The following is a 16,734-nucleotide window of genomic DNA, read 5'->3' as shown; positions in this document are numbered from 1 at the left end:
ATGGCAAATATTTTCCTGATTGAAAATCCCACAAGATAAGAAGGTATTTATGCCAGCTGTTGTATTGTACTTGAAAGTAAAATATTTGGTTTGGTTTCAATTTTTAAAATAAGCTACAGCTGAAGGACTTCATATTTACTGCAATATTTTTCCTGAATAATTCAAAACTTTGTCATACTTTCAACTCCAGTTAACCAGAAATACATATTCTGACTTGCATCTTCATATGAAATGGATAATGAATTTTGCAAGAGTTATCTTCTGAGATTTAAAATGTAGACACCCTCCATAAATTTTGACAAATTCTCCCTTCTTAAAATCAGTATTTCTGTCTTGATCCATTACCCTTAGATACTGGAACTGAGTGTATGGTGGAAATGAAATTAATTCAAGTATTCCTGTGATGCTAGCTCAATTCTAGTCACTCTTGGGCTTCAGTGGATTTTGAAAGACTTGAGCTGGGAATCTTCATCGTGTGCTCTGGAAATCTTTAACCTAGTTGAGACATGAGTACTTCCCAAGGAATACTATTAGCATTCCAAAAGAAGTGTCAGATACACTAGATACACTACCTAAGCATATGTAATTTATTTTTATATTTTAAAATTCTATGTATCTTAATTTAAAGCCATTATTAAAGCAGTCCAAATATCATTTTAAGCTGATTTAGTTTATTAATGTGACCAACCTAATTATTTAAAATCTAATCTTAACATTTTAAATTTTATATTGACTGATAGAAAATGCAGCAAAATTTTTAACCTCAAAACCTTCTTACTTGAATAAATATCTGAAGGGTTTCATGTAAAGCTTGGTATTTATAATAAAGCATATCTTGAAGAAACAATTCCATTACATAACATCAGATCGCTTATGTTGCTCCAAAGAAACAGTATAACATTAAAAGAAGCCTTATAGTTGTATATGACAATTAAAAAATTGATTAAAAAGACTTTCTTTGGCCAACCCATTATGTTCTCCCCCCCAAAATACAACAAAATACTGAAAGCAATAACAGTACTTACTGTTTTGCAAAGCAATTAAATATTTATTTTTCAGGACACTGATTTTATCACTTTGAAAGTGTCCAGAGTAAAGAAATCCCAAATAAAAAATAGACTATAGATGTAATGGATACAAATAAATGCTTCATTTACAATTCGAAATAATTGATTTGTAGCAGTGAAGTCAACAATTTCACTTCAATCAATTTTAAACCTGAAAAGCTGGAAGGTTTTCAACTCTGAAATTCCCCCAGAATCATGTACTGAAAATCACAAGGTTTTTTTTTTTTTCCCCAGCTCTTTCAAATAGACATGGAGCATTTCTTTCATATCAGCTTGCCTGATAGCATATATAAAGTGTAAATTCTTGATATTTCTCTGTTTCTTGGTTGAGTTACACAGAAGAAAGGTGCCATCCTGAAAAAACATTATCTAGAAAACGCAACTTTGTTAAGTTCTTTGTAGTTACCCACAGGGCATGAAAAGTAATGATTTTCTATTACTTCTGATTTACAGGTTCATAAAACCCATTTCATAGACAATGTATAGCTGATTTTTTCTCAAGAGATTCATTTCACACTCTAGTAAGTTCTGTGAGTTACAGCATGAGACAGCTCTGTCAGTATTTTATAACTGGAAATATTCTAGGGGCTTTCCAGCTTCCAGTCAAAAGTTTTGCCCTATTGGCTGAGATGAAAATGGGAAGTTTTAAACACATACATGACTTCATCATGTACACGAAAATCACAAGGAAGGACTTACTTAATGTAATGTTAACTTCAAGACATAGCATGCAAAGCAATGTAGGTTTCAGTTTCAAAATGTACCGAAGAACAATACTACCTATAACCTTTTCAACCTGGGACTCCTTAAAAATCAATCCTCATGTGACTGTCAGAAAATCCTACATACCTACAGTTTAAAAATAGGTGACTATTCAGAAAATCATAGAATCATAGAATCACTGAGCTTGGAAAAGACCTCCAAGATCATCCAGTCCAACCATCTACCTACCACCAAAATTTCCCACTAAACCATATCCTTCAGTATAACATCTCATCATTTCCTGAACACCTTCCTAGGCAGCCCGTTGAGACATCAATACTAAATTTTACATGTTCACAAAACAGTTATTCAGCAGTGAAGAATGTTTGCGTAGCCATGTCTGTAACAGTGTTTGATTGATGCAAGGCCACATCAAGAGATGGTGAGATCCTGAAGGCATGTTAAACTCAGTATGCAAGAGTTAGAACTACAGGTTCTTGACTGAACAGAAGAAATAATTTTCAACCAGGACAGTAGAAGTAGGATCCCTCTAACCTTTGCCATAAAAATTTTCAACATTTAATTTAGCTAATTATCTAGGCTTCAGTTACAGTCAACAGTAATAGATAAGTACTTCCAGATTCATTCATTCCTAAACAAAGATGTGAGTGAATGACTCCTCAACGAGCTCAGACTCCCTCAGCTAAATACGGAGAGAGCCAGGACAAGCTGGTTAGATCAGATGACTCTAAAGAGCTAAGGATAACTGAGTTGAATCTGTCCCAACTACATAGGTGTAATTGGTCCAGTTCTTTGGGGAGATCCCCAGAAGACTTCATACTGTAGAATCTGTCAATATATTGCTTGCTATAAGAAGATATAATATTAAGTAAATATTGAATCCCAGTGCATACCCTTATGTACTATAAGTCATAATGGAAATTTTATTAATGCCTACGTCACAGCACTTGATGTTAACAGTTTCTCCCTCTTCATCATTCTTTCCTCCCTCTGAAATGTGATTTATTTTCTAGCTAATAGACCATCCAAAATATACTAAATTGTCTCTAATAAAAACAATGTATTAAAAAAAAAAAAAAGTATTTCTCTGATACTGGCCACTTCTTGGAAAAGCACTTCCAATAAAAGAGGTAATTAACATAAAACTAGAAAAGAAACTGCTTACCTTTATACCCTGGGTACCAGGAATGCCTGGATAGCCTGGTTCACCTGGGGCACCCGGTCCTCCCAGTTCTCCCTGAATAATATAATATCTCTGTAATTTTCAGTGATACACTGTGTGTCAAAATTTATACTGCATGCTTTTTCAAGGTCATATTTGATATTTTTGGCTATGATATTCTGAAATTCTATCACTTAGGATGATTGAAATGCCTGGAGAATTTCTGAAGGGGTGCTGAAATCAGACAAACCACAAAAGACACTCCTAACATTTAAACCATTTCCTTTTAATATCTTTTATTACCTTTTAATACAGTTGATGCTGATTTTTCAACATTACAGACAGAAAACTACCTGAACTGGTGGCAACGTTTGCAGGTTTGAATTTCAGTAAGAGGCTGGAAGTTACATAACAGTAAGACGTACTGGTCTCTGTGTAACTTAACACAACTTAATAACCTCTTCAGTTGATAATGCACTGTAATAGAATCATAGAGTCATAGAATCCTTAGAGTCGTAAGAGACTTTTAAAAGTCATGTAGTCCAACTCCCTGCAATGAGCAGGGACCTCCATAGCTAGATCAGGTTGCCCAGAGCCCGGTCCAGCCTCACCTTGAAAATCTCCAGGGATGGGGTATCCACCACATCTCCAGGCAACCTGTTACAGTGCCTCACCACACTCACTGTGAAAGATTTTTTCCATATATCTAACCCAAATCTATCCTCTTAAAACCTGAAACCATTTCCCCTTGTTCTATCACAACAGAACAGAAGCCAATGTCATTGTGTACATGTGAAGCACAGAGACAGGAGAGGACTGGAGAATCACAGAATCACAGAATTGTAGGGTCTGGAAGGGACCGCTAGAGATCATCAAGTCCGACCCCCCTGCCAAAGCAGGCTCCCTACAGCAGGCTGCACAGGTAGGCATCCAGGCGGGTCTTGAATGTCTCCAGAGAAGGAGACTCCACAACCTCTCTGGGCAGCCTGTTCCAGTGCTCCATCACCCTTACCGTGAAGAAGTTCTTACGCACATTTGAGCAGAACTTCCTATGCTTCAGTTTGTGGCCATTTCCCCTTGTCCTATCTCCAGGAACCACTGAAAAGAGTCTGGCCTCGTTCCCTTTGCCTCCTGCACCTTAAATATTTATAAACATTAATCAGATCTCCTCTGAGTCTTCTTTTCTCAAGGCTGAACAGACCCAGGTTGCTCAGCCTTTCCTCATAAGAGAGGTGCTCCATGCCCTCTCCAATACTCCAGGGGAAAAGGTGAAAAGAAGAAAATGAACCAATTATTTCCTGCTCTTCCCCACGAAGCTTTCCCAACATTAACATTTAGGCTAAACAGTTTCTCTTTTTTGATCACCGTCTTCTCTGCTTTAAATGACTGCTATTCTGGTGAGACTGAGTTGACCTCATCAGAAAGTTCATCCCAGTCCCATTCTGTTTCTGGATCATGGAGTCATCTTTGGATTGAGAACATAATTTCTTTGTAGTGCTGCTTCCCCACTGAAACACGTTTTAAAGCATCATTCTGGCATCAAGGCTGCAGGTTCCCTTAGACCTGGCTCACATGCAGCTCCATTAATCCTCTCAGGTGTGATCCCAGGCCCTGAGGTGTTACCAGCACTAGACAGCATGCTACAACTGAGAGACCAGTCAAACAGCTGCACCTGCCACAAAGGTTGGCAGATGTGACACTGTAAGTGCTGGTTTAAGCCCAGCCACACAGGAATGTGATGGAAACAACCACTCTATCTTGCTCAACACAGACTACAGTTAAGCAGGATTCAGTGATACTGCTGATTTGCATTTCCTAAAGTCTAGTATAAAGTTAGTAAGAATAACCCATCAAATGGATTCTGATGTGATTTTATGTTCACTGCTGTTCTATTCTGAAACAAAACTGCCTCATAACTAACTTAATCAGAGAAAAGTAAATCAATGTCTAGTTAAATTCCAATTCTACTGAAATTCTACTTAATTTAATACTTAAATATTTACCTTGGCTCCTGATGATCCTGGTTTCCCCTGTAGTCCAGGTTCACCTTTATCACCCTATAGAACAACACAGGCATATTGGCGATACATCAGTATGGCTTTGAATTAGATGGTATTATATAACATGGTATCATATAATATGGCATTACTAGCAAATAAAAACAGACACTGCTGGGTAATCAGCTTTTAAAAATAAGTACAGTGAGTGACTGAAAGTTTACTACAGTCTGCTACTGTAAGGGAAACTTGCAGTTTCAATCTTCTTTCTGAAAAGTGAGATACTTATGACAAAATGCAACCCACTTGCCTGTGCTCACCTGTCCCTTACCCACCTGCCTTACTTCCCTTTCCCAGTCATACCAAGTTTTTGCATATGGACTTCACATTTCCACAACCTTATTTAATAAAACTGGAAATCCTTGGATGTATCTGAGCCAAAATATACTTTTTGGGTTTTTTTTTATTGTAGCTGGTGGAATTAAGCATATATTCAGCACAAGTAATTCCATTCAAGTCTGAAAATTACTGATTACTTTATGATGCTTTTCTGCAAGAATGAAGATCTCCTCTGGAAACACAACTTATATTCTGAATAAGAGGTAAATACACAAAACAAAAGCACGTTTCACAAATGGAAATAAAACTAATTAACTTTTTATCATTTCATAGGTATTTAATCTTCTTCACCATGGAAAACAGACAACTTTATAACATATATACCTTCAGTATACAACTTTAAAGAAACACACGCAACATACAACTTTAAAGAAACACACATCTGGCTATAAAATAAAGCATGTGTAGAAATAGAGCTAAATGTAAACATAAAGTTAAGGAAATGGATACCATAATCATTAATTTTCTCTAGGATATACCTTTCAGTGCTTACTAACCAAAACTCATCTTGGATTAAATTAAAAGGCTACACTAACAGATCTGGATTTATAGTATCTATTTTCGTTTCTGAGAGCACCGGTGAAATTAATTCTTGCTGTAGCCGTAGTACAATCAATAACGTTACATCTGAAATAAATTTGGCTCCTCAGATGGAAAAAGCAGCATGTAACTCTATTTAACACAATTAAAATATAAATAAATGTAACATGGGCAGAGAGTTCTGATGTATACTGAGAATTATCTGGCTCCAAGCATTGCAGAACATTTTCCAGGACTGCAAATTGAAACAAAGTCTCATGACCAATTCTGCAGCAGCTCAAACCTTATGGGATGAGAGGTGCCATTTACTGAGCTATATTAAGCTCTCGAGACTTAACTATTATATAAGGTAATATATGGAAAATCGTACAGTTACTCACCAGTATTCAGTATACCAAAAACTTAGGTGCAAAACCCTAACCTGTCATCTATAAAGCAGTCATTTACCAAAGTCACAAGTGAATTAACAAAAATGTTTACCTTAGGCCCAGGAGCTCCAGGTAGTCCAAATGAGCCTTCTGGTCCCATCAAACCCTATTCATTTTTGAAAAAGGTTGAGACATTTCTGTAATAAGCTGGAGGAATAATGGCTTCAGAACTGTGTAAAGAGTATTATTAATATTATATTTTTATAGCAAAAGAAATAGATAGGAAGTATGTTTTTCATCATATTACTATACACGCTGTAGCTCCAGATTACTTAGGCCTTCTGTGGTGTGAAGAAGGCCTATTTTGCAGTGGAAAAAAAAATACAGGAGAAAAAGTGCTGTCATAAAATATTCCTGAGAGAGACTCTCCTGCAAGTCAAAACCTCATCTATGTCATCTCATTTTTAATATAATTTTATTACATCCTTAGCTATAATTGAAAATCATGCAAGAACTTCTCAGTTTCCATTTAGAGTTCCCAAAACTATTCACAGCATTTCAGAATTCTCTTCCTCCTGACTGTGATTCTCCAAGGTTGCTGTACACTGACTTTTCCAAACCTTGGGGACATTTATCAAGATCAGACAACTTGGGGCCACATCTTTGCTTCTTCTGCAAGCTTTGCAATCAAACCATTCCTTCAAGAACCCAACAACTTCTGCTACATCAGCACATGTTCACAACCAAAGCATTGCCAAAACCAATTCCTTAGACTATAAACTGGGGGAAGAACTCCTCGAGAGCAGCCCTGCGGAGAGGGACTTGGGGGTCCTGGTGGACGAGAAGCTGGACATGAGCCAGCAGTGTGCGCTGGCAGCCCAGAAGGCCAACTATGTTCTGGGCTGCATTAAAAGAGGAGTGGCCAGCAGGGAGAGGGAGGTGGTGGTCCCCCTCTACTAGGCTCTTGTGGGGCCCCATCTGGAGTACTGCATCCAGGCCTGGGGCCCCCAGCACAAGAAGGACGTGGAGCTCTTGGAACCAGTTCAGAGGAGGACGACTAAGATGATCAGAGGGCTGGAGCACCTCTCCTATGAGGAAAGGTTGAGGGAACTGGGCCTGTTCAGTTTGGAGAAGAGAAGGCTCCGGGGAGACCTCATTGTGGCCTTTCAGTACTTGAAGGGAGGGTATAAACAGGAGGGGGAACAATTGTTCATGAGGCTAGATAGCGATAGGACAAGGGGAATGGTTTTAAACTGAGACAGGGGAGATGTAGGTTAGATATTAGGAGGAAGTTTTTCACTCAGAGGGTGGTGACGCACTGGAACAGGTTGCACAGGGAGGTTGTGGATGCCCCATCCCTGGAGGCATTCAAGACCAGGCTGGACCTGGCTCTAGGCAGCCTGGTCTAGTGGTTGGCGACCCTGTACTCAGCAGGGGGGTTGAAACTCAATGATCTTTGAGGTCCTTTTCAACCCAGGCCATTCTATGATTCTATGACTCCTCTCACAGAAACGTGTGATAAAGGCATGTTTCGTTGTCTTTGTTCCATACATAAACAAAGAATTAAAAGGTGTTAAATCATTAAAAGGCTGTTTTTCTTCTTGCCTCTCGAAAGATACTCTCAAGTATACTTTAGAACTTTTTTGTAAATCATACATTCCAAGAGGGAGTTCCCATTTATTCTGGTGGTAATATACATCTATGTTATCACTTCATTTCACCACTTTTTCACTCTAGACCTTCAAGTGTCAGTAAAACCAATATATTATTATTGCACCATTTGGACTTCCATATATACTCTGAAATATGAGAAACTTCACTGCTAATTTTTCTCTGACTCAGATTTCTCCCATTCAGTTAATTACACCTGAAAATTCTTTCATTAAATTTCAATTTGTCTACTATAATAATATTATACACTGCATAATCTCCAATACCTTCCTGAACTTTGAACGTTCATACTTACCTAAAAATCTGTCATCAGACATGATGAAGCTCACCAAGAATAACCAATTTTTTTCTGAATAAAGGTTTACTAACTCATGCTATTTCTTTAAAAATTTTGGAATATAAATTACCAATTCCTTTCTAACTTGAGTGAAGCTTCTGTAGTAGCCTACTTCCACTCATAGCCTAAGAAAGAGTATATTCCCATTAGCCATTTGCTCATAGTATATTTTCAGAATCAGCTTTGTTACAGAAAATGTAAGAAAAAATTCATTTGGTCTTGGAACAAAACCTTGTTTACATTAAAAATGTCTTAATTTATTAGCAGATTAGTCCTGCTTCTTCGCTTTTTCTCTTTTTATTTACATTTATATTGCAAAATAAGCTTTAGATAATTTGATTTCACTGTAATGCTGAATACAGTTTAGCTTTTTAAAATCAAATTTCATATTATCTATTGACTCACTTCTGAAATATAGCTCTAGGCCATCTGTTTTTTGCAGTCTTTGAAGTCTACCTTCCTTTTCTGCAAATCCTTGTGAAATTACTGTTCTCTCCTCCTCAGGCTCCTGTTATGTGCTCATTTCCAGCACATTAATCAGCAAAAAAAAAACATGCGTAAGTTTGGGGACTGATAGTGGGAAGGTATGAGAAGGGACTACATGATTTCTGGCTCCTCTCACATCACCAGCTCTGTGTGGCCCTGTGTTTCATTTCAGGCAACATGCTGTTGAGCGCCTACCCAATACCAACTCTACGCTTTTGGCTTATGCCCAGACCCATCCTTGGATTACAAGTATTTACATCTTCATTGCAAATGTCCCACATTCATTTTATCTTATATAAATTGGAAATATTATGTGTACAGTATAGCTTTATATATTTTTTTTATTTAATCAGGTATGTTTATATATCTACCTCAATCTTCTGCAGCCATACTAGATAAGGCAGGAAAGAAAGCAGAAACCTTTAATACAACTAAAGGTCAGGCATGCATCTGCAGGAAAGGGAGAAATAAAACCCAGTTGTCCTAATTTCCTCTCTTGTCCTCTAATTACTAAGCCTTATTTCATGTATTTCATTAAAAAAAATACAGGAAGACAATTATACGAAATCAGTGTTCTGAAGAAAACTTTCTGGTGCAGTACAGGAAAACCTTGAGAACGTAATCTGAAAACTAAGGCATGTAAAATTATAAGAGAAGAGTATGTCCTGAATAAAAATAAATGATTCAAGGACATGAATTTAGTGTTACTCCTCCATGTTCCAGAGCTGACACTATTTATGTGGCATACAAATGAATAAATTACTGGTGTTGGTAATGTAATAGGGATAGTTATTACTGAAGACGAACTTGTTATTGAAGAATTTTCCCAAGGTATTAATAGCACATCCACAAGCTTTCCATCTGTTTTGTCTGGAACAAACACATTCAGTGTGACTAATACAAGGAAAATCCCACTATCTTTTCTGGCTGAAATTCCCTAATGTCATATAACATATTCAAATATTCCATGCATCAATTTCCTACTTATTTTATCGGGTGACAAAAGATACATTAAATTGAGTTCTCAGGAAACATGAGTATATTATTTTCAAGTGTACCACAGAACCAGATGTTATTTATGTAAAGAAAACTTGAAGAAAACATGATAGGTGAGTTACTTGAATAAATATGTACACTTTGGAATCCCAGAAAGCTTTATTATAGCTGCTCTTACAGCCTCTCCTCCAGCATATTGTTCAGCTTTGCTCAGAAAGAAATGGAGAAAATATTTTCAGTGATAGGTAATAAAAATAATTAGAGGAACAGGTGAGAAACCAAATGCACATGTGTTAACTAGGAGTAGAGATATTTGAGCTTCTCAGAGCAGTGTTTCTTTCAGTGTGGTGTGAATGACTACAATATCTGGTTCTCAGGGAAATTTCTTTCAGAGAAGATCTTTCCATAGCTGAAAAAGTCCTTTAAGTCCATAGAAAAAAATTAACCAGTGTACTCATGTTATACAAAAAAAAATCTTTTGATAGCTATAATGTAGTGGTCATGCCTATAAAGGAGTTGGGAAAGAAAATACTGCTGGATGAATGCAGGGTAGCATCATACTGTGCAGAAAATTTGGAATGTACTGGGTGGCAGAGTAGCTTAGAAATTGTAAAACATAAAACTGGCTTCAATCTTTTTCTCTATTCAGAAGTGCATTGGTTTTAATTGATAATATATTTTGCTAAGGAGCTTCAAGGTCGAAAAAGGGCATCAGGTCATCAACGCATTTACAGGCATTCATATACCTATATATCACCTATATATCTGAAAACCAAAGTTAAATTTTTTCTAAACTTGTTCCAGTGCCTCACCGCTCTTTCAGAGAAGATGATTTTCCTAATATCTGATCTGAACCTCCCCTGGTTCAACTTGAGGCCACTACCTCTTGACCTATCACCTGTTAACTGGTTACAGGTGATTATCTGTAACCAACTTCTATGATTTCTAGAGGATTACAAAGAACACAGAAATCACCACTCAGGCAGTAACTAAGATGTGTTAAGCTGTACTGTCAAAAAGAATGAGTTATTTTCAATTTCCTACATTCCAAAATAAAATCTCTTTAAGGATTTTGGAAATTCTGCGACTTCAGTTATTCTCACAGTCCTTGTCAAAAGTGAACGCTATTACAAAAGTATGCTGAAATTCAGATTCAGAAATCCATTGCACACTATGACAATACTTAACCAGAATTTAACTTCACAATAAATTGACATGAGTACATTCATAATTAATTCAAAGTTCATAAGTTAGTAAATTCATACTAACATTTCAGTGGATTTGTTTATCAAATGTGCAGACTGGAAATCATCAATTTTAAAAGAAAAGTGGGATGGGATTCAGAGATTAGATTTGGTCTGACTAGATTTGTACATGTGAAAATGCTGGCTTCCTACCGTATCGCTTATTTCCTTATCACAGGTAGTAAACAACAGCATGAGAGTTATTTGTAGTTCCTGTTCATAATAACATGATTTTGCAGACTTACAGTTTCCCCTGGTGATCCTTTTGCTCCTGGTAGACCTGGTGGTCCAATTTCACCCTATATTTTTGAGATAAAGAGAATAATTGCTGAATTAATTTATATACAAATAAATTTCTTAAACATCCTTTAATTCTACAGATATATTTGAGTAAGATTATTTTTCAAAGTATTACAACATTATCCTTGTTACTTTTAAATTATGCATTCCTTCTGGAATACTATAAATAAGATCTAATAAGAGATGACAAACATACCATAAGCATTTTGGAGTATGTCTCCATTCATTTGCAACATGATTTGTTGTTCTAAATCTCCTCTGTGAAAACTCTCAGTACGGCCTGAACCCTTACTTTGGAAAGAGTATATGTGTGCACCATTTTTAACTGCGTTTTGAGATATTAACAATACCTTTTGTCCTTTTGCTCCTTGATTTCCAGGGATTCCAGGAATTCCCTGAGGAAGGGAAAAGAAAACCTTTTAAATATATAGAATATTTTATATAAATATACATATATATGTAGGACTCCATGTCCTCATAAATTTAACATTTGCTTAGTGTTCAAAATAAGGGCTGGAAATAGAAAATTTAATAAACAGGTATGAGAAAAGAGCTTTAGTTGGAAACATGCAAACTATTTCATCTGGGGATAGTGAAACAGTGATGTTCAGTCCCTCCATGGTGCTTTCCTGCTGGAACTCCACATTTGTCCTAGACAGGCTCACGTGCCCCTGGTTGCCCAAGAAGGGCTGCAGTGCTGTACTGAAAATCCTGACATGGGAAATGAAATCACTATTCATTATACATAAGATTCCCATATGAGACAAAGCATGTCTTCTTCCAGAAAAAGTCCTGGCCAATAGTACCTCAGGTTATCCTATTTTCCTATTTAAAATACAGCGATTGTAACATAAAACAAGAGAGAGCTATTATCATTATGTGATGTGTGCTGGCTTCCACTTTGATAAACACCTGAAGATCTCTAACATTTCCTTGGCCTCACTGTTTATTTCACTCTACATTACATCTCATACTGGTTTCTTAAAGAGACCTTTAAATGACTGTAGTTTAGCTTTAAAACAAAGCACGACATGTACTTAAAACTCTCATCTACATTCAGTTAATTTGTTTTTCCTCTTAATTAGATCTATTCCAATTTATTGGACAGACACTGTTCTTACTTGTACCATCACTAATTTGCAGGAGGAATTTGGCATTGCTGTTAGACTTCAACAATCAGGAGTAACTTGATAGTTTCCATATGAAGAACAGTTGTACAATGCTGTCTTGGAAGAAACAGCTCCACTGTTTTGTAGTTTACACCCAGCTTCTTGTTAATGATGACACCATAAAGCAGAAACTGGTCAATGGTCAACAGCACATGTTAACTATGGAATCCTCAGCATTTTCCAAGTCATTAAAATCCCAATGTACATATAATTACGAGATAAAAAATATAATAAAAATAACTGTAAAACCAATGCCTCATTCTAAGACTTCTACTCACATTGTGCAACATCAGTCTTCTTGCTAAAATTTTGTTCGAAACCATCTTATTTGCATAAATATAGAGACAGGAAATTGGGTATACTCATAACCACATTTAGGACCTTCCAGACCTTGCATGGTTTCTCAGTAGATTTATGCAACAGTTAAATTCTGTAGCTGTAAAATGTAAAATTTAACTATAAATATCCATATCAGAACTTAACACAATGCTGAAAAAAATCCCCTACTAGGCAGGAATCTTCTTTTCTTGAAAAGATGCACCAAAGCTTTTCCTGATTACATTTCTAAGTTCTTGCAGGGCTGAAAGAAGTCCATCCCACATATTTATTCAACACAGAGAATGGACTTCCCTTACATAAGAATGCCAAAGAGAAGAAACAGAAGGTCCCACTGAGCTGTATTGAACTTTCTTGGCTAAAAAAAAAAATCACTGATACAAGCCATTTAACTTCACCTTTTTATCAGTGGCAAAGAAAGATAAAACTCAAAGATCAACATTTGTAAAACTAAGCCGCTAAGCCACTGTTAGCCTTTCCTTTTTTTTTTTTTTTTCGTTTTCTGATGGATTCTGTACTACCGAAGAGCTGGGAACTTCTGCTCCTATTTCAGTGGAAGACAGTCCAGACCCCAAAATTCCCTTACAGTTTACTGACATTCACTCAGCTAAGAATGAAACTATCATTAATCTTAATCGGAATGATTCCCAGAGTACATGGGGTGGAGACTTTCACAGTTACTCACCACAAGTCAGTTGGCATAGGAGAAGGAGAATGAAGTGGCTAATTTGTTCACAAAGAATGAGTTTTTCTCATGAGAGTTACTTTGCTGTATAGCTTCCATTCAGCAATTGCAAAGACTGATTTCTGTAGGTCCAGTTCCAGGATGCTTTAAAAATTAAATTTTGTTTCCTTCTTACTGTCTTTTCTGAATCTACTACTTCCTTTTACATGGATATCCCCCATTCATGCCAACTAGAATTACTTGTACTTTCCCAGAGGACAAAGTTAGAAAGCAGCCTAGATATACTCAGTTTCTTCCCTAACTTCTAGGTCAAGAGCCAAACCAAGCATTGGAAATATATTAGTATCCTTCTTCCTAAACAGAGAATAAGGCCCATTTAACAGAAAGTTAGGTTTAATAGAGTGACATAACACAAACAAAGCTATCAAAGAAATCTTAATCTAGCTATCAAAAGATGTATTCTCACTTCAGAGCTTGAGGTAAAGCAATTAATTTTATTTGTAAGATAAAAATTTCATTTTTTTGAAGTGCCTGCAGTAACTAAGATTGTCACTAACGCCTGTGTTTAATCAAAACTTAATATGAAACAGATTAATCGTGCAATTTTCCTGCCACTAAGGGAAACACAATGTTTGGAACTACCACAAGTGGGAAAATTGCCACCCACGGGAAGTAACAGAACCAATGCTATGGAATAATTCGTGATTCACTGAGTTAGGGGAAAAAAATGACTCCAAGGATAGTATTTGCAAAGCTATCAAGCAATATTTTGTTCATATGAAATTATAAAATGGGTTGTAATTCAAGATTTTCTTTTCTTTTTCTTTCCAGAAAATGCATTTTAAATGGTTCGTGTTTATCATATATACAGTTATAATACCAATAAGCATAGCATTATATTTCTAACCAGAATAGCTAGAAATCAAAGCATTTATTGGGCTTTAATGCTTTCTGTCCTTACACAAGTTGTACCATCTTACCCTTTGGAATGAGTTAATTTCTTGACCTGCATTTACATGAAATTTCATCTAAGGTTTATCCACTGCTTTCCATATTTAAAAACTAAGTTATTGCAAGCCTTACCCCTGCCTTAGCTCTTTCAGCATCATCAATCTCACTTCCTTAATTATCTTCATTTCCTTCGAATGTCTCATCTTTCCTCTGAAAACTTCCCATAAATGGGAAGTCCTCCTTCACCCCCTCACAAGTTTGCAAGTGCTACAATCACGTGAAATTAAAAGCTAGCAAGTTAGCCTAACAAACACAATTCACAAGTTTAAAAGATTGGCTATTTGAAAACTTCTCAACATATCAAGCCACTGAGTTTGTGCCTAAAAGATAACGTGATTGCAAATCAGTCTGGCAGCTAACTGATATTTTTTAATTACTGAGACACTGCTATGTTTTCCCTTTATTCAGTCACCTTGGCTGGTTGAATCATCTATTTTCCAACTTTGTTATCTATGCATACCTAAAAGTCTGCCTGTTTTCTATACTCTTGTTATAGAACAGGGAGTCATTACAGGGTACTCCCAGGACATAAAGTGACACCTGAATGCCATGGACATATCTGAAATTACCTGAAACTGGTGTCATTTAAGGTGTTGTGGTACATTTGAGCTCACCTGCTCCTTGGAAAAGATGTCAGTGCACTGTAAGTACTGTCTTATAGATGCCAGATGTTGCAGATGACCTCACATACCTCATCTTATGCAATCAAATCTCACACCCTGATGTCTTGTTCTCTGGAGCAAAAACAAATATATTTTTTTTCTGTGGGTTTTTTTTTTTTCGTATTTGCCTGGTATAACACGCCTCTATAGGCTCCATTAGCAAAACCTCCTAACAGTCTTCACTAAGAAGTGATTACTGACTAAGATTCAAAAGACATATAACTGTAAAGTAGGAGTATTCAAGGGTAAAAGGATCTCTGAGTGTCCTCCACATGAGGCAAACACCAGTGCTTAGCCATGGGTCTCAGCTTCACAGCAGAATGAAGCTTGTCTGGATATGCAGCTAAATCCCTTGATGCAGTCTTCCGGAGCAGCAGCCTCCACAGCTACAAATTCAGAATACCCAAAAGTAAAAATCGGTTTCCATTATGATGATGAGCTTCAATGGTGATACTTAAATAATTCTTTATAAATACTCCATGTTATCCCACTTTTAGCAATTTAAATAAATTTTCTATTCTTTGATAATATTTGGCAGATACAAAGGATTTAACTGTAAAAGGAAGGTCATTTCACAATCCCTGGAAAAACTTTCTTGTAGGTTTCCTTAATCATGAAGTGTCTATTTTTGGTTTTGGATGATATTAAACAGCTGGATTTTTTTTCCATGCAATCCAACTAAAAATCCATTAAGTAAGTTGTCCAAGACTTTATATACAAAACAACTGGGTGTAAGCATTTTCACTTAAGGCAAACACTATATTTCTCAAAACATTTTTCCTCTTTTCTAGCTAGTGCTACTTTTCTTTTCCCAATATTCCTCATCTCTTGCTATGTTTATGAAAAGCAGAAGAAACTATGCATAAAAACTTTTCAAGAAGAAAAAAAGGTTTATTATTCCTAAAATGAGCATGTATTAGCTTATGCTGATCCTTATTTTCTGCTTCTGTCCCTACAGTGCCTGGCAGAACTTCATTCTATGGTTGACAGGTTTGGTACATACAGTGAGAGCTTCTAGATTACAGGTAACATAGTCACTATCCTAAAACTAGCTCTGTGGAAGAAACAAAATTACAGGATATTTCCAAAAGATTCCCTGTTATGTGCAAACTGTTTTATGGCCAATTCCCCAAGATTGTGGAAAGTCATTAATATGCTTTCTTATTTACTTAGGGCAGGTATATAAAACTTCAATCTTTTACCATACTGCTTTAAACAGGCTTCACATTGAATGCAGTACATCTGGACTTATTTTGTACTGAGCAAATAGTTGATAAATAATGTCTAGAAGAAATCATTATGGGACAGTTTTTCAAAGTATCCATTCTTCTTTCAATGTCAAGACTAAAATACCTGAAATAAAACCATTTTTCTCTATTAAAAACGATTATGATTGTAAAAGATAGGATAAAAAATATATTTCCTGTATGAACTGTGAGACCTTCAGAAAAACAAGACAAAAAAATGTACTAAAATGTCAGGCAATTTCATGTTCTCTACTACTGTTGTTGAATACTGTTAAAAATATGGTTTATTTTATGGTATAATATAGCATCTGCTTTCATTTCTTACCTTTGTATG

At 36.2% G+C, this 16,734-nt stretch overlaps 1 protein-coding gene across 8 annotated transcripts in view; it reads right to left on the bottom strand.

Moving 5' to 3' along the window:
• Positions 1-16,734, bottom strand: part of COL21A1 (collagen type XXI alpha 1 chain) — a 104,252-nt gene that overhangs the window by 12,305 nt on the left and 75,213 nt on the right. For all 8 annotated transcript variants that reach the window (XM_021392069.1, XM_021392073.1, XM_021392066.1 and 5 more), the window contains 5 exons: positions 11,641-11,685; positions 11,236-11,289; positions 6,369-6,422; positions 4,956-5,009; positions 2,956-3,027 (listed from right to left, as the gene is read on the bottom strand). In XM_021392069.1, coding sequence (XP_021247744.1) covers positions 2,956-3,027; positions 4,956-5,009; positions 6,369-6,422; positions 11,236-11,289; positions 11,641-11,685 — 279 coding nt within the window. The remainder of the gene's footprint in view (positions 1-2,955; positions 3,028-4,955; positions 5,010-6,368; positions 6,423-11,235; positions 11,290-11,640; positions 11,686-16,734) is intronic.

The sequence above is a fragment of the Numida meleagris genome, chromosome 3, assembly GCF_002078875.1.
Source record: "Numida meleagris isolate 19003 breed g44 Domestic line chromosome 3, NumMel1.0, whole genome shotgun sequence".
NCBI classification, from domain to species: Eukaryota; Metazoa; Chordata; class Aves; order Galliformes; family Numididae; genus Numida; species Numida meleagris.
The sequence above is the reverse complement of the archived record's forward strand: the minus strand, read 5'-3'. Positions and strand labels throughout refer to the sequence as shown.